Source organism: Misgurnus anguillicaudatus, chromosome 16, assembly GCF_027580225.2.
Source record: "Misgurnus anguillicaudatus chromosome 16, ASM2758022v2, whole genome shotgun sequence".
NCBI classification, from domain to species: Eukaryota; Metazoa; Chordata; class Actinopteri; order Cypriniformes; family Cobitidae; genus Misgurnus; species Misgurnus anguillicaudatus.
In genome coordinates this window covers 25,492,620-25,511,252 of record NC_073352.2, presented here as the reverse complement: position 1 = coordinate 25,511,252, position 18,633 = coordinate 25,492,620, and the positions used below count along the sequence as shown (strand labels likewise).

The window sequence follows — 18,633 nt, the reverse complement described above, 5'->3', positions numbered from 1 at the left end:
AAATCAGCTTCCTGTAATCTAAGCCTAAACTGAGTCACACCTGCCATCGGTTTCAGGTGTTCTCAAATTAGCTAATCTGTTCACCATTACAAGAAAATAGACTTTGATGTAAGACAAAACACCAGGGAGGCCGGAAATCCCAAATGACTTGAAATCAAAATGCTTTCCTCTCCTCCCAAATAATGTCATCTCTGACCCTGAATGAACAAACGTTTTCTGTGTTGCCAAAAGGTATCGGAGAAAATTGTGCACGGGTGAAGGGATTTTCATGTCGTGCTAAAATGTGACAGCCCCACAGGTAACCTATCATTTTCTCTTTGATAATGGCAGGTTAATCCTTTTCAATAATTAGCCATTAACACACATTTTCAGTATGAATAAAGCCAGTGGTGGAAATGTTTTATTATATTTAAAACCATGAATGTATCCCACTATGCTGTGTCTAATAAAGATTTAAAATGTTTTACTCCAATAAAGCTATTATTCACAGTACAATTATATAAAATTACAACCATAAACTTTTTAAAATCATTATTATATGAAGGCACAAACCAAAAAGATCCAGCTGGTGTTGGAAGTGTGCTGGTATATTTTTTAGGAAAGAATAATAAACTGTCATGGCCTTGTTTATTGGGCAGTCAAATGTGTGGGCATCAATGGGTGACGACTGTTTTGACAGGACATCAAATCCTTTTGCTTTCACAAGACACACATTCCCAAACACATACAATGTCATTTTTTTCCAATTTGTCCATTGAAAGCATAGCTTTTTTTAAGGATAAGTTGAGACCAATGCTTGTTTTATCTTTTTGTAGCATGACAAATGTGGTCACTATAAATTCACTTGTAAAGATTCTTCAAAAGTATATTTCAAAGTAATATCATAGAAGATTGCAAATAAATGCCAGAACTGTCATTATTTGGAGAACTATGGATTTAAACACAGCATAATGTTAAAACTCAAAATACACTATCAATCATATCATTATCAATGCATATAAAGGCAAACCCGCACATTGCATCCTTTGCCATAAATGTTTGTGGTTTAGTATTTGAAGGTTTTTTTCACCGAAGCCATCCAAAGTTAACAACCGCTAGAGTTAGACTCTCGCATTACACTAGATTTGGCTTCACTGTAAGTTCAGTTAGGACAAAAGCTGACACAACATGGAAACAAACTTGTTAAAACCACATGCTGTAAACCGCAGTAAAAGACATGCACGTAACCTTTCATGCACCAAAGGTAAATTATCAAAATTGTCAGAGACACGCACTAACAGACCATATGAAATCTTCCATGAAATCTTTCAAACCTGAAAGCTAGCCCTGACAGACTGTTTTAGCGTTTAAAGGGGGAAATTGAGTCTGAGTGTTTATCATTCAGCCCCACGTGGTGACGGTCTTCAGTGATTGACAGGCTGGATTAAGTCTGGCTGGCCGCACTAACCAGCAGCGAGTTCGACTGCCATGCCTGCCAGTGATAATGTCAGTCCAAGAATGTTAATGCCACCCATTGTGATGGTAAATATGAGATGAGAACAATTCAGACATGGTTATTCACCCTTTGGTATTAAGGAGCAAATACAGAGCCAGTCTGACTTTATTCACCCTTACGTACACACACATATGCAAGGAGAATACAAAACATGCTTGATTTTTTTCAAAAACCGAATATTTAACTTGGAATTGACTAAAACATGTTTTTATTAAAAGCCAGATTGATCATATCCAATCTCAACCTGTATTTATAAACAGGCTAAAATTTGTCAATGCGTAAATGCGAAAGTTGTTCTCCAGTAAGGCAAGTTGTGAGTTTGTGGGTCTGCAGAATGTGCAGAACAAAGGCATTCACAAAGACATTCAAAGTCCCAAAGGGCCAGATGGTGAGATACATGGATGGATTCCCATTTAATGCCTGTTGTTTTAGACTTAAAAGAGAAAAAGGGAGAAAGAGAGACCGAATTCTGAAGGCTGTGCACATATGTGATCATGGGTCTATGAAATCCAAGCCAAAGTCATTTTTGGTGATGTATTGTTTTCTTCATAAAATCATTCTACATGATGTTAAGATCATTCTGTGAAAATATAGCCTTGATTTCTTTAATGATGACTAAGTAAGGCCATGTCAAAGATCGAAATCAATGTGAAATCAAACTTTGATGCGCCTAATCATTTTTAATTAAATTATGAGACAGGGTCACTTAGAGCAATTCCCATATGCTGTCATTGAGAGGGATAGATATTCAAAATGCATCAAACAGTCCAAAATAAAAACAAGTACCCTGAAATACCTTCATACCCACATTTTAACCCGTAGAATTGTGGACATTTAGGAAAAAGATTGAAAAACACACAGAGCTCAAACTAGTGCCGACATACGACTCTAATGGCGCTTTTCCATTGCATAGTACCCCACGGTTTGGGTCAGCTCACCTCACTTTGGCTTGGTTAGCTTTTGCATCAAGTTTAGTAACACTTCGGAGTGGGAGGGATTATAGGTGTGTCATTCGCTGCGTCCAAAAACTCAAGGCCTCGCGGCCTCATGAGGAAATGACTTCGGAGGCATGAAGGCAGCTCAGAGAAAGAATTTCGGACACACTTCAAAGGCAGCGTGTTTGAAATATAAACAGAGAGCGCCTTTGTGATATTTGAAAACTTCAATACTAATTTCTCGCTAGAAATGCAATTTAAAAGGTGTAAAAAGTGAAAATCTACCTTTATTAACATTAAATTGGTGGTCCAGTCACGTCCTTGGCCGCCATTTTATTTTTTCGAACTCGACCAGGCTCGACCAATCACATTCTTACTGTATGCCCACGCATACGTATCTCAGGAGACAGGAAGTAAACCTAACATTGAATTCGGACATGCCTTTATGCCTTCCTGCCTTGGAAAGCTGCCTCAGAAGGCAGCAATTTAGAGTTTTCGGACGCAGCCATTATATTTGCGGTGCCTACTGCTGTGACATCATACAAGCGAGAGCGTCGCTGTACATTCCCATACATTCATTTATTTATTTCTCAGTCCGCCACAAAATTAAAATTGACCACCACAAATAGATGTTTGCATATTGTGTTAATCATTACCTCTGTCTCACATGACAGTTTCTGTACAACACCTGTGGCGTCAGTCGACGCGCTCCGCTGAGCCTCATTTAAGTTGCATATATGCGGACATGTGCATCGCTAATGTGCCGCCACAAACTTCAAGTCTGTAAAAAAACTGTTACGGTGTTCGTGATTCTCAACCTGTTTGATGTTTTTCATTGCTAAAAGGGAGTTTGGGAATTTACAGCAAAGCACAGATGACAACAGGTTTACTCGAGACGGCGCAAGCTAGCATGAAGGCAAAGCTAATCTTTTACATTATAGCGATGATGCTGGTAGTGACGATTCTCTCAGACCAATCAGTGTTCTACAGTGTTTTCGTCTCACGTTGGCTGTATGGTGCACTGGAACAATCCTTCCTAAAATGCATTAAACTTTCGTTTACAAAGACGTGAAACTCACCGAGTGGTCAGGGGTGGTCACTGATATGCTCACACAAAAATCGCTGCAAAAGATGCTTTCCAACAGGTGTTTTAGCATTCGTTGTAAACCTGTGGACCTATTTTTCCAAACGCCTCACACCCGTACATTCTTCCGCTAAGAGCTTGAATAATAGACACTCCAGCCCAGTTGGTGGCGATAATCCACCTTTGCCAATTGCAAGAATACAAACAGCGTTCCCGGCGGCGTAGTAATATCGTACCTCACAGCACATCTAATACAAGTCAATGGATTTGGCAAAAACTACGATAAAACCTGTTGGAAAGCATCTTTTGCAGCAATTTTTGTGTGAGCATATCAGTGAACACCCCTGACCACTCGGTGAGTTTCACGTCTTTGTAAACGAAAATGTAATGCATTTTAGGAAGGATTGTTCCAGTGCACCTATAAACCCATTATAGAGGTGGGAGTTGAAACAACAAACACCCGAAAATTCTCGGGGCAGCCGCATATGTCGAAATTTCAGTCAAAACCGTTCTATTTCATCATAAACAATCTTAAAACAGGGCTTTAAGTGTAAAATACCAAACTTGTCCTTTAAGTCAAAGCTTAAGTATTTGCATCATGAATTCAAGTTGGATGAAGTCGATTCTTAAATTCCAAGCTTCTCATTTTCATGGAGTCAGAAGCTGTTCACAACGCAACCTAAACGTGAGATAGGATCTCACACAGGATTTTCCTGACAAAAAAGTTTTAGAAAATTTGAAATAGAGCAGATCCTCACACGCGCACCCATGTGCGCGCACTGTTTCCAGTTAGCAGTGTTACAAGATGAGCAGTAAGCAGCAGTTTTATCTGCTGATAGGGAGAGTGAACCGCTAAAGCTGAAATCTTGTACATCAAAGAGAATGAAACAAGATGAATGGCCTCACACACAGATACCAGGTGCACTTAAATAAAGCAGACTTGTCTTCATTCAATGGAAGAACGGGAAAGAATGTAAGACAGATTTCTTCAACAGCAGCAGAAATCAGTGGCGTTATTTTTCTGATCTCTAAAGAACTTTCACGCATCGTTTTATCGCTCATGTTATCAAGTGTCATTTTCTTTACAGCATTACCTAAACTTTACCTGAATTAAAAGGGTGACTGAAAAGCAAAGGATGTGATGCGTGCCTGCTCTGAAAGACACAAAAATGTAAGATTAGGAATGTGTGTGTGTGTGTGTGTGTGTGTGTTCGTAGCACAGTAGCGTTGTATTTATTGTTGTAACAGATTTGTGTGATACAGTATGCTGTGATATATCTAGCTCCTCTGTCCTGAGATCAAGAGTGTAATGTCAGAGGTACTTTAAAGAATATCATGGTATTACTATGGTACATTTGTAAGAGTGATTTATCTGCTTTCTTAATAACAGTTTTTTGTTTTCGCCCTCTTCAGCCCCTTAGGCATTTGTGGCGGCATTGTCAGAGACCCATGTGAGGTGGCTCAGAGTTCAGGTGTGCCCTCTCTCAGGTGTCCCGTCTCCCCCGCCTGTCTCTGAGCTCTGATGTAGTGCCGTCGCTATGGTTTCCCGCAGCATTGGGTTACCCCGGCCTCTGGGGTATGATCTACTCTACAACCATACATGTAGCAGGAAACAGTAGATAAAAGATACCACTTGAGAAACCATTCAGGACCGGTGTGTGGGACATGCGAGAGGGGAAAAGGCTGCCGATACAACAGCAGGGATAAAAACCTAGGAAACATTGTGTGCGAACGGGGAGTTTAAGCAATAAGACGTTACAGCATTAAAAAACTAACAGCAAATATAAAATTAAGGATCTGTCTGTCTGTCTCAGTTTTTTCTGAGAAGCAAGCAGATGTAGATGTTTTAAATGGATCTTCCTCACAGGTGACACAAACATCAGCTATTAGGTTCCTTTAGGAGATTATGAGGTGAGAAAAGAGCTGAGGCCTGTGGTGCCCTGAGGTCACATGGAGGTATAGGGTTACCCTTCTCCCGCTCAGCCTAATGAACCCAAAGAAAACTCTTAATGCTCAGATTATTGCACAGATAATGTAGTGCCCGAGGTCGGAGAGAGGGTGGTCTGAGCATGCTTTATATCATCCGACAAATCCGGAACCCCAGGGATGAGGAGCGAAAATTGCAAATAAATATATAAGGGATGTCTGCAGAAGTAACAAAACATTATAAAAAGGAAAGTGGGTAACACTTTACTCAAAGGTTGTTCATAAGACTGACATGACACCTTCATAATCATGACATGACACGTGTCTCCTGATGAAGGAGATTTTGTGCACGTTTATGACAAATGTCATTAAGTGTCATTTGTTTAATTATGTCATTATGAATGCAAAGATGACATTGTTTGAGATGTCTTTGTTATGACAACATTAACCAATACATCATAACTTGTCATGACAACTTAACATTACCAAGACAACATAACTGACCACTTTTTACAAGTGATACAAATATAATTTGTCATTAAAATGTCATTAAGTGTTAATACTCTGTCAAATAGTTTTATAAAAGCATCATGAATATTTTTCTTGACCTCAACTACAGTGGTACAAATATAATTTGTCATTAAAATGTCATTAAGTGTTAATACTCAGATAGTTTTATAAAAACATCATAAATATTTTTCTTGACCTCAACTACAGTGGTACAAATATAATTTGTCATTAAAATGTCATTATGTGTTAATACTCAAATAGTTTTATAACAGCATCATGAATATTCTTTAGTTCAATAAGTTTCCTCCATGTGTTAGAGAAATAAAATCATTCAATAATAATAATAATAATAATAATAATAATAATAATAATAATAATAATAATAATAATAATAATTAAAACTGATAAAATTGTTTTAAAATTGATAATGCAGCGTTGAGTCCATATCGCTGCAAAAACAGTTAATTACATTAAATTAATTAAATATTTTGTTAGTTTTTTCTTCTATGTCAGAAAATTTCAGAACCCTCTGTGTAAGGAAGAACAGGTTCTGTTAGTTGTTTTTTATGTATTGTGCACATACATAAAGTTAAGTATAATCTTTTGAACAACACAAGTTATGATGTATTGGTTTATGTCAAGTTGTCATAACAAAAGACATCTCAAACAATGTCATCTTTGCATTAAAAATGACATAATTGAAGAAATGACACTTAATGAAAGCTGTCATAAACGTGCATAAAATCGTGCACACCCCTTCAAGTAAAGTGTTACTGGAAAGAAAATTTATCTTTTATCTTTCTTAAAGGAAACCGATTTATGATTTTTAAATAAAAAATTTTAGGGGCAGCATTTGGGTTAGGTTTCTTAATATAATTTCGAGTATTTACATAGCTGGATAAACGTGCGTTTCAATTTCTAGAGTATCATGTTCAAGAAAAATATGCTGAATGCTTTCCCCTAAATTTGAAAAATACAAAAGATAAGAACGCTGTGTCTTACCTCTCCTGACATATCCGGAGCCAGAGGTATCAGAGGCCATAAAGATGAGTAGATGCCAAAGAAGACTATCCATAATCCAATGCTGCCCCAGATGGCAATGTGACTGAACTGTGAGCCAGAGGAAATAAGAAAAAACATATGAAGTAGAAATGTTTGTCACATTTGTAACAACAAGAACAACCACCTTAACAAAAGAAACAAGTACATTTGGCATATAAACACGAATTACGTGTGCAGCATTATAAATGTGCTTAATGTTTATGATTATATCAAAATAGCATTTAAAGCTTGAAATCTGCACATGGGAACTATTAGGACCTCAAAAGTTTCACACTTTGTGGGGCAGGACTTTGAAATGGAAGGGAAAAATATTCTCCTCACCATGGTCCAAGAAGACGTCTCCAACCCGGCTTTCAAACATACTGTGATCACCACAAACTGCAAAAGACACAAGTTCCCATCATCTTAGTTTGCATACACATAAACAATGAGCTAACACATGAGGCTCATTCATCAGACAAGAATGACCAAACAGGTTCTGTTTAAAGTACAGCTTGAAACGAAGCAGATCGACTTTATTTTCATTTCATACATGAAAGCTGTCGAAAAGCTAGCGAGAATGCTCAGAGTTGCCGGACTCCAGGAGGAACATTTCACAGCAGGAAAACCAGTACAAAGTGTCAGCCGACATCCAAAACACAGAGATGCTTTGTGAGTCTTTTCTAAAGATTAAGAGATAATCGAAGGTCTGAAACACACTTACTGTGTAAACCATGTTGCCTAAGAGGAGATAGTCTGGTGTCTTTCCGTTTCCAAAGACCGTGTCTGTGTGGAAAAATCAACAAGTAAGCTTTTAGACCAGAGGACTGTATGCTAACACACTCACACACAGACAGACATGTCCATACAAACATGGTTCTGGTGGAAAGTGCTGCACAATATTCCATTAAGATACTGAACTTAAGAGGTGTCTAATGGTCAGAGTCCTTGTATGTGTGCTTGTATACAAGGCATTACTGGTGGGGAAAGATGCCACATTGGGTTGTTAGTTTAATACCTCTTTAAATCTGCATTACTCAAACTCCATTACCATCAAAACAATGACTGTGCATCCTGATTTTAGTGAGATTTGTGTGGGCTTGGATACTTGAAAACTTCTAAACATTTAATAAATAACATTGTGGGTTTAATATAAATGATGCTCTATTGATTACCTCAAAAACGTATTTTATTTACGTCAGTAGGTAAAGCATCATGGTCATTAACCTCGAATCGTATTCGTTTCTTTCACAAACATAGGCAGTTATTTACCCAACTGAGTCGTTTGGATCATTTTTAATGATTGATTTGGAGCTTCGTAAGCTCTATTTCAAACTTTCTGTCAGGAAATTCCTGTGTGAGATCTTATGTTATGTAAATGACATAACATGACAGCATTTTAATATAAAATTTAACTGAAGAAATGTAGTCTCATATTTGGGATGGCATGAGGGCGAGTACATTATGAGACATTTTTTCAATTTTAGTGAACGCTAAAACACCACCGTTTTTCAATATTTTACTATGTTCTTGCCTCAACTTAGACAAATGAATACATCCCTATCCTTTTTCAATGCAAGTACTTAATCTTTGTACAGAGCGCTGTGAATGTGTTAGCATTTAGCCTAGCCCCATTCATTCCTTAGGATCCAAACAGGGATGAATTTAGAAGTCACCAAACACTTCCATGTTCTCCCTATTTAAAGACTGTCACATGAGTAAGTATGGTGGCACAAAATAAAACGTGCAATTTTTTTAAGCAGATAAAAAATGAGAACTATATTGTATGGCGGAAGAGCACTTGGTTTGCCGCACTTCGACCTCGGCACGCAGTAACATCATCACTCCTGACTACTCCCCTTCTCGCTCAAACTTCCGCCAATATTACTGTGCCCGAGGTCGAAGTGCTGCAAACTAAGTGCTCTTCTGCCATACAATATAGTTCTTATTTTTATCCGCATAAAAATCGCCACGTTTTATTTTGTGCCACCATACTTACTCGTGTAACTACTCATGTAATAGTCTTTAAATAGGGAAAACATTGGAAGTGTTTCTAAATTTATCCCTATTTGGATCCTAAGGAATGAATGGCGCTAGGCTAAATGCTAACACATTCATGACACGCTGTAGGCCAGTGGTTCCCAAACTTTTTCAGTGTGCGGCCCCCCTTGTGTACGGTGCATTCCTTCGTGGGCCCCCCCAAAGAAAATTTGTGACAAAAAACTGTTCTAAAACTCAACATTTTAATAAAAAAACATTAAATTATACAAAAAAGTAGTGCTTTTGGTTAGTAGCCTTATTTTTTTAGGTTTAGTTACACAGAATTCATGATAAATTAATGTATTTTATAAAATGTCATAAAACTGGGGCCCCCCTGGCACCATCTCGTGGCCCCCAGTTTGAAAACCACTGCTGTAGGCTACGAAGATAAAGTGCATGCATTAAAAAAAAGATAGCTATGTATTGTAAGTTGAGTTAAGAACATAGTAAAATATCTTTTTCTTTAAGCTTAATTTTCCACAGTTTTAAAGGCAAAGTTCACCCAAAAATGAAAATGTACATTTAAATTATTTTTGACCCTGGACCACAAAACGTGTCAATTTATACATCATCCAAAGGCTAAACAAATAAGCTTATGATTGATGTATGGTTTGTTAGGATGGCTTCGATACTACAATTAGAAAATCTTGAACATGAAAAAAGATCGCATTTAAAGTTCAAATCAGTCCTTAGACACTAGGGATGTCAATTTATGCAATTTCCCATATTCAATGATAGTTTAAATTAACAATCAATCAATCGAATACTCGTTAACTGTAGTAGTAGCCTTTACAGCAGTGGCATATATAGCCAATGACATAAAAGTGTGCATAAAAACGCCAGCTTCCTCATGCAAATCAAAATATTTTATTTTGTCTAAATAACATGCTAGTGGTAATGTAAAGCGAGTCAATTTAGTTGGTGTTTTGATAAAAATCATCACTTTAATCTTGTAATGAAATATAATGACTATAGGCACAGTATAACTCTGCCTCATATGGGCACTTTGTGCAGTCGCATGAAAGTCTGTGCGCCCATCCATGAGAAAACAAAAGTTTCATTATCATCAAGTGATATTTTTCTAGTTGTTCACCTTACTTTCAGAGTTGTTGATACACTGTTTGTTGTAATTATATCCACGAACCACACAAAGGGCACTTTTACCATTGTCACCTCACCTTATATTATGAAGATTTTGACCTTCCATTAGAAAACCCGCAACAGTGTAAGCGTGTAGCGCCTCAGTCAGTCAATAATGAATGATGATAAATGATATATGTTGCGGGCATTCAGACTGTTACGACAGTCATTTACAGTTAACATTTTGGTTTCTTGCCAGAATTTAAGATTACATTTTAATCTGTTCATTATAAATGGCTTCTGGTCTCCTTCCCTGTGTATAGCAGCGTTGCTATGCTAATCTTGCAGGATTCCCTGAAGAGGATCTTTGCTCAGTATCCTAACCGTATTTGCATTGTCTGTATCGGACCCTACCAGATCCACTGTGGATGCCATTTTGTTGCGTTAGCAGCCAGCCTCGTCTCGCATGATGTTAAAAAGCCCAGGTGTGTGTTTGGCATCAATCATTGTGATCATGGTTAGTTTAACTTCTGCGCGCTTGTTTCATTTTTTTCAACAGCTGTATGTGCTTTGCGCAGGCGCCGCACACACGTGCTTGCTTTTTCGACAATCGTTAAGTTTTATCGATTTAATTCTTATCGACAATTAATCGAAGATTGATTCATTGTTTACATCCCTATTAACAACGCATACTACTAATGAAAAGGTTTGTTTTAGTGCTCTATACATAAAACCAAACAAGAATGGGAAATCCCCAAAGAGCAGGTCGCAACACAAAGTTTGTAGGCGAGTTTCTGGCCAATTTTGATCGTGATTTTGCGGCACTCACAAAAATAACGTTTTTATATATTTACAGTAGGAAATTTACTAAATATCTTCATGGAGGATGATATTTCCATAAAATACGAATTATTTTTATCATAAAAAAATTGATAATTTTGACCCATGCAATGTAAGTACAACGGTTTTGTGGTCCAGGGTCACGTTTACAATAGAAGATATTCTTAGAAATGATGGTAATCGACAGTTGACTGTACAGTACCTATTGACTTCCATAGTAGGAAAAACATACTATGCGAGTCAATGGGTATCGTCAACTGTATGCTTACCATCAACCATAAAAAATTCCTCTTTTGTGCTCAGCAGAATAAAGAAACTGATACACACAACGGTTAATGGTAGAATTTTTATTTTTGGGGGAACTATCCCTTGATCATTATTGTCTTAAGGTAATTGCTACGGCAAAGAGATCTGATTGAATAGTTAAGTGCATTACTTAAATGTGAGGAACACACACGTCTCTGTGGGTAAATGTGGCCGTATTAGTCATTCTCTGATGATCCAAAACCATCAAGCCTCTGGCAAAGCAAAGCACAACGAACAGCATGTGTGGATCTAAAAGATGTGTGTGTGTTTCTGTGTGTGTGTGTGTGTGTGTGTGGTGCCGAAAGGCTGTCAGTCAGACAGCAATCTCTGCTTCTTTGTTTAAAGAACAGGTCTAAGTCTGACTGTGTGGTCCTGTAGTCAGCCAGCTAAAGCACACACACACATACATAGACATGGTCATCCGTTCACATACTTACAACACTTATTCATACACATATAAAAACACTTACAAAAACCATCATTCAATTTATTAAACTCAAGTACGCGGAAATGTTATAAGAGCGTGGTTATGTGCAAGTGTATGCGCGTACAAGCCAGTGATTTTGAGATATTCATGGTGGCCAATGAGAAGCAATTAAGTTGAAGCAAGACCAGGCCTGTCTTTCACTCCGACACCCGGTGACCTCAAAAAACAAAACCAAAAGTAGCGCGAGACCATGTGTGCTCTTACCGTGCTGGAAGGCCTTGAGGGGGAACCAGAAGAGAATGACTGAGTGAAACAGGCCGTTGAGACAATGGGCCCAGAAGACCTGCAGAAGAGTGGAGGAGGGGATGAGAAATAAGAGAGAACCATGAGAAAGACTGCGGCCACCCCAACCCTGCCGCTGACCCCTGACCCCAGGCCTTTGTGCGCTCTCAGCACCGGGCTAAGTGGAAGGTTTGTCAGGCCTCCGTACTCAATGGCCACCCCGCTGACAGACACATTGTATAACCCGCGAGTGTGGTGAGAGGCAGACAACTAACGCTAAGGACCGCTTCTTTACTTTTTTCTTCAAGTTAGTTGCCTGATCAAATTTCCCCAATCGTTCCGTTGTGAATTATGAAGAAAAACACTGAATCCTTCATGGATACTTTTAGTACAAACACAGAAATGAAGATGTATGAGTCTGTCGCTACGGTGCATGGTAATTTGGGAGCGTGGAAAAACTATCGCTCGCACAGGTAAAGCATTAAGCCTTTGAGCGTCCGTGTGTGTATACAAGGGTGTGTGGTTTTTGGATGTGCCATTTAAACAAATATCCTCCTCCAAAACCGCCTTGTTTTGAATTTACATTATGCACGGACGTGGCCAAACAAAACACTAATGGGCGATGTAGCATGAAACAGCCGTGAAATGAAATCAGGTCCGTCCGAGGTGGAGTTTCCAAGCACTGCTTTTCCACGGCTGCTCTTTTCACCCCGTGTTCGATCACTGCCCAGACACAACACATTATTCTCACATTAAGTAAAACAGCATTATATTAATATTGACATCTAGTCAGTTGTATTAAAATGATTTATTTGTATGTTTTAATACAAACAATCATGTTGAATGAATAGTTCATTCTAACTGATTCTTCTCAGTGATTCAATTGAACCGACTCACTAAATTATTTCATCCTCTACTCTTCCTAATGTCTCAAATCACTGTACGATTATGTCAAGACTTTTTGGTCTGTTCCTCATACAGAAGAAGCAATTTCTAAACACAACCCACACTAAAATAGTCGTCTTTCAAAAGTGTTTTTGACCTATTAGGATTGTCACCATTTTATCTAAACTGTGTGATGGGTATGAATCTTTGAGGGGGATGGGATGAGAGAAATACCCCGAGATTGTCTTGTTCTGTGTTGTTTCACAGGGGCCCTGTGTGACCTCTTGGTCTCTATGCTCTAACCCTCTCACCTCACAGCAAAACAAAGCTCAAGGCTTTGGCCCTCAGATAACGGGCTTATCCTACACCCATAAAAGCCTGTTTGTCCATTAGTGGACTCCTAATGTAAACTTCTGTATAATGCACCTTACATTGTATTTAAAGACATTCGCATTGTGCTGATCTGTTTTATACTTCTTTCTTTAGTTGCACCTTGTATTGCATTCAGATATTTGTGTGATATCTACATCATAACGTTGCACTCCATAAAGATCTTTATTGTATATTGTATACAATATTGTATATACACTTATATTTATATTCATTTATATACATTGCATTTACACTTCTGTTAAAATGCCAAGTGCACTTCATTGGCTCTGAACTTGTACACGGCTTAAATCATTAAAAGATTAGTCCATTTTTTTAAAAAAAAAATCCAGATAATTTACTCACCACCATGTCATTCAAAATGTTGATGTCTTTCTTTGTTCAGTCGAGAAGAAATTATGCTTTTTGAGGAAAACATTCCAGGGTTTTTCTCATTTTAATGGTTTTTAATGGACCCCAATACTTAACAGTTTTAATGCAGTTTAAAATTGCAGTTTCAACGCCGCTTCAAAGGACTCTGAACGTTCCCAAACGAGGCATAAGAGTCTTATCTATCAAAACGATTTAAATCAAAATAAAAAATATGCACTTTTAAACCACAAGTTTTCATCTTCCTCCCGTCCTGTGACGAGCAAGCGCAACCTCACGTAATACGTCATCACGTCAAGAGGTCATGGATGGCGTATCGAAACTATGCCCCAGTGTTTACAAGTGTGTTGAAAGAGGACCGTTCCTACGTTGTTGTATGTCGAATGATACTAATTAATGTCTTTGTGTCAGTTTATTGTTTAAAATGGTCCACAAATGTGCGTTTCATATATGTAACACGTGACCTTTTGACGTCATTACGCAATTATGTGAGGTCGCACTCGTCACACAGCCGGAGGAAGAAGCTGTGGATTAAAAGTGCTTATTTATTATTTTTCTTGCCAAAAATGACAATCGTTTTGCTAGATAAGACCCTTATGCCTTGTTTGGGATCGTTTAGAGTCCTTTGAAACTGCAATTTTAAACTGCATTTAAACTGTTAAGTGTTGGGGCCCATTAAAGTTCATTAAAATAAGAAAAATCCTGGAATGTTTTCCTTAAAAAAATAAAAAAAATTCTTCTCGACTGAACAAAGACAGACATCAACATTTTGGATGACACGGTGGTAAGTAAATTATCTGGCTTTTTTTTAAAGAAAATGAACTAATCCTTTAATAATGTGAAATCTCATTTATAGTAATTATCACATTGATTTAAAGTAAAATGTTATTTTGTCTATATATAGAGAGATCTTTTATCTTTTCACAAGCAGGACATTTTTAAGTTACAAGCGTAGCAAAACCTGTAAACACACGCACAGCCCCGCAATGAATGCTAATGGAATCAATAAATGTTCATAACCATTTGTCACAGAGAGGCCCTAAACTCTTCAGTATCCAAGCAGGTTGACAAGAATGTAGATGTGAATGGCCGTCTGTGCTGCCTGAATTAAAGGGCTGCGTTCTGTGTGACAGCTTAATTGCTTAAACTAGCATGAAAGGATAAACTTTATTTTAGGCAACTACTGCCAGACTCTTTAATAAGCCTTCTGCAGCTATGTTGTACCACAAACAATGCCAGAAAAAAAGAAAGAAAGAAAGAAAGAAAGAGAGACTGGAACAGAGGAAGTGAGACATGCAGCGTTCTGAATGAGTGTAATAACAGCCATCCTGAGACTATGAGAAACTTTGACGTTATAAGGGCGACTTAAGTGTCAAGACTATGTAATTACAAGTGAAAGGAAGAACTGTGAGCAAAGCCCCTAAATATTTCACACTCTTTGTTCATCTTCGGTCTAGTACACACATACGCACACTCTTTTTATGTGCTTCAGCAGAATCTATCAGTACAAATATAGACGTAATGTGTAAATGTACAGTTGGACCAAATCTCAGAGAAATTGCTAATTTGATGTTATTTTAATGTTGCTGACACAAAATGTTTATACAAAGCAAATGAAGAGAAAACCGATCACGAAATAAAGTGGCGATCACACAGAATGCGTTTTTAATGGTTAAAAACGTCGGACCGCACTGCCTTTATTTGATTGACTTCAGAAAAGAGCAGTGCACTGTGTTTTTTATGTTACTAGGCAAACACCGAGTCAGCTGTCCTGTCAGTCAAGGATTGAGGCGTTACTGTGTGTTCACACCAGACGTGTTTAAGGCGTCAAATTCGCGTCTACCGCACGTAGTTGGACACTTGAACATTTTGAGTGCACTCGCTTTATTTGCGCGTGAAAGCTGCACGTGAAATTGTAGACATCGAGACATTCATGCGAAAATTCGCTCCATGGGAGAGGCTTCTGCGACTCCGCTCACTTCCTGTAATCATGGTGCAACGCTCAATTCGCACCATTTGCGTGAACTAGACACACAAGTAAGGCTGAATCGCACCTACCGTGCCGCGCTAAACGCCTCATTCATGCCGCGAGACCTCCAGATGCGCGTCAACGCATCTTTACATTGACTTAACATTGAAATCACTCACGCTTGATGCCTCTACCGCGGCTGGTGTGAACGCAGCATTAGGGCTCTCGAAACTTTGGTTTGCTGTTAGCTGTCATATTAGTTGAAACTTTAAAAAGGGGGCGCTTGCTCTGACCTTGATTGAGGTGCACAAACACGCAAGATACGGCGAGTAAGTGCAGCCTCCGGTTATTTCAAGAAACTGTCCAAAGTTCTGTCACCACAACGCAAGGCCCGCCTCTCCCCGCATTCGAATGGAAAAAATGTGAATGACAGAGGCTTTTCCGCTTAGAGAGTGTGCACACCAAAGCTCTTAAACACGGCTGAAAACGCCCGGTGGATGCCGACTGCCAGCTTTTTTTACTGCCGACTGCCACCTTTCTTCAGCTGAGCGCTTTGGTCGCTGTGATACTTCTGCTTTGTTTATCAGTCGTTGTAAGATGCGCCGGTTGTGATATTTGTCCCGCCGCTCTTCCACTGTGATTGGACGGCCGTGTGAGAACTGACATTGACGAGCTGAGCTTTTCACCCATAGTTGAATATTTTACACAGCACTTCCATTTTCAACAACTGAAAACATATGCCACCAACTGACGTAAAAGCTTTGGTGTGCATGCCCCCTTAGATATAACTTTTTACAACTTCAGCCACTCAAAATGCATGGTGCGGCAGGCAGAAAATAATGCACACTGCCCATACATTTAAAAAAAAAAGGCTTAAACATACTCTGTGTGATCCGCTCCTACAGTAAGGGGGTGTGCACACGAAACCTTTTATGCCCGCGACCGGCACATGTTTTCAATTGTTTCCAATGGAAGCCCGCCGTTTTTCAAATAAGCCAGCAGCTAGCATCTTTTCAGCACTGAAAGCCGGTTTTTCCGTGCTCAGCTCTGAGCATCGATAGTTGAAAGATATTTAACTTTGGATGAAAAGCTCTGATCGTCAACGTCAGTTCTCAAACCCCCGTCCAATCACAGTGGAGGAGAGGCGGGACAAGTATCACAACAACCAACCGACTCACATCTCAAGTATCACATCTACCAAAGTGCTCACCTGAAGAAAGCTGGCACTCAGCTGAAAAAACAGCTGGCATTCGGCGTCCTCCAGGCATTTTCAGACGTGTAAAAAAGCTTTTGTGTGTCCCGCCCGCCCCTAAGTGTGTCTGACATGTTTTCTTGTAAATGAGCATTTATTTTATCAGACTTCCATTTAGTTATCTCACCTTAATGGCAATGAGAAGACTTTTGTTTAGTAACTGAAATGCCTTATTTTTCTTCACTTTAGTATTTACATTGGTATTTAACAAATTTCACTGCAAAACTGTCCACTCAATCCCCAAAAGTCTCCATTTCAATTTTTTTCCATTCACGCTTTACTGACCTTTCCGAATAAAAGGTAAAATGCTCAGAAATTCAGTCAATACCCTAATATATTCTTTAAACCTCCTTTAATCAGGTAAAAACTCTTGCACCTTGACTTACGCATGCCGTTGTTCATCTAATTCTTTTTTTGTGCACTTAGAGGACTCTGCCGAAAAATCATTGTGGCGTTTGACCAATTCTGCCAATAAACCAGTATTTCTGAATGGCCTGAGGCTGGGATTAAGGGAATTTCAAGCGAAAGTATTTGTTGACTGTATAATACGTCCTGATCGCATTTGGTCAGTATTGTTATCTGATGTTATCCTATTTTTTAAAAAGAAAGAAATTCCAGTGTGTAAAAAAGAGCCAGTAAATGTGTCTCTATATCAGTCCCCAGGGGTTGTGTTGTCTGTAATCCATGTCGGAATGGTGGTAAACGGGTCTTCACGCCTGTAGAGCGGGGCCGTGAAGTGACACCAGCAGACAGTCATGATGGGGCTGGAGACTAGACAACTTTATTAACACAGAGAGCGGTGAAGCCAAAAGTGGCAGATAGTCCGAGAAGATGGAAACATAGTCCTCTATATTATATTATATCTATTCGTGTATCCAAAACTACAGTAAAATAAGTTGCAGGATTTGCATAAAGAAAACAGATTTTATTTTTATGGCCTTTACGTGGTTTACGAGCAGGGAGATGAGCACTCACAGACAGGCTGACAGAGAGAGAGAGGGAGAGTTTTACTGATGACTAAACCAACAAGGTTCTGCTGTCAGGTTGATTTTTTACGCTTTAGAGTTATAAACAGGATCTGTTTGTTTAGTGGGGTTTTTAGTCTGAGAGTCAAACTGGTCACCAGACACAGGTCAGTAAAGGGAACACAGTGTGACCTGTCTGTAAAGTTACTATCATCATTAAGGAAGCCATTATAAAAATTGCAAATAGAGCCAAATATACAGAGAAGAAACTTTTTGACTAACCAGTATTTCGCATTAATTGGTCATAAAATTAGATCTGACCTTCAATAAAGTTACACAAACTCAGACTGCTTGCCTATTGATGCAGATCAACCTATCAAATTTTATAAGGGAGATTAAGCTAAATTGAGCTTTTTTTGATTAAGTGTATTTACCTTGGTGTTGAAGCCCATTGCATTCTGGGAGGTTTTGTAGAGTTCGGGGTATTTCAGCATGTTTTCTTTCCTGCAGGATCTCTCAAAGATGCCCAGAGTCAGAGGAGGCAGAGCCGTAAAGAGCTAATGCAAATAAAATGGATAAAGAAAAACAATTACACAGAATTTGTGATGTATGTAACATGTTTAATATTCATGCTTCAGTTTTTGTAAATACTCTTATACCGGCTTAACATTCAGAGACCAAAAAGTAAACACGTCTTAGGGTTGAATCCAGTCCATAAAGTATAAACGCTGTGGGTCTGTGGTGCTATCAAAATATTGCTCTGTTTGTTTGATCATCCTGACCAGCCAGACGAAGCACCAATGGCTTAACCAAGTCTGACCTGCTTGAAAACCGCAA

At 38.7% G+C, this 18,633-nt stretch overlaps 1 protein-coding gene across 6 annotated transcripts in view; it reads right to left on the bottom strand.

The window, feature by feature from the left end:
* Positions 1-18,633, bottom strand: part of atp8a1 (ATPase phospholipid transporting 8A1) — a 149,813-nt gene that overhangs the window by 8,921 nt on the left and 122,259 nt on the right. For all 6 annotated transcript variants that reach the window (XM_073854377.1, XM_073854378.1, XM_073854380.1 and 3 more), the window contains 5 exons: positions 18,231-18,353; positions 11,949-12,027; positions 7,716-7,777; positions 7,334-7,390; positions 6,953-7,060 (listed from right to left, as the gene is read on the bottom strand). In XM_073854377.1, the coding sequence (XP_073710478.1) occupies positions 6,953-7,060; positions 7,334-7,390; positions 7,716-7,777; positions 11,949-12,027; positions 18,231-18,353 (429 nt within the window). The remainder of the gene's footprint in view (positions 1-6,952; positions 7,061-7,333; positions 7,391-7,715; positions 7,778-11,948; positions 12,028-18,230; positions 18,354-18,633) is intronic.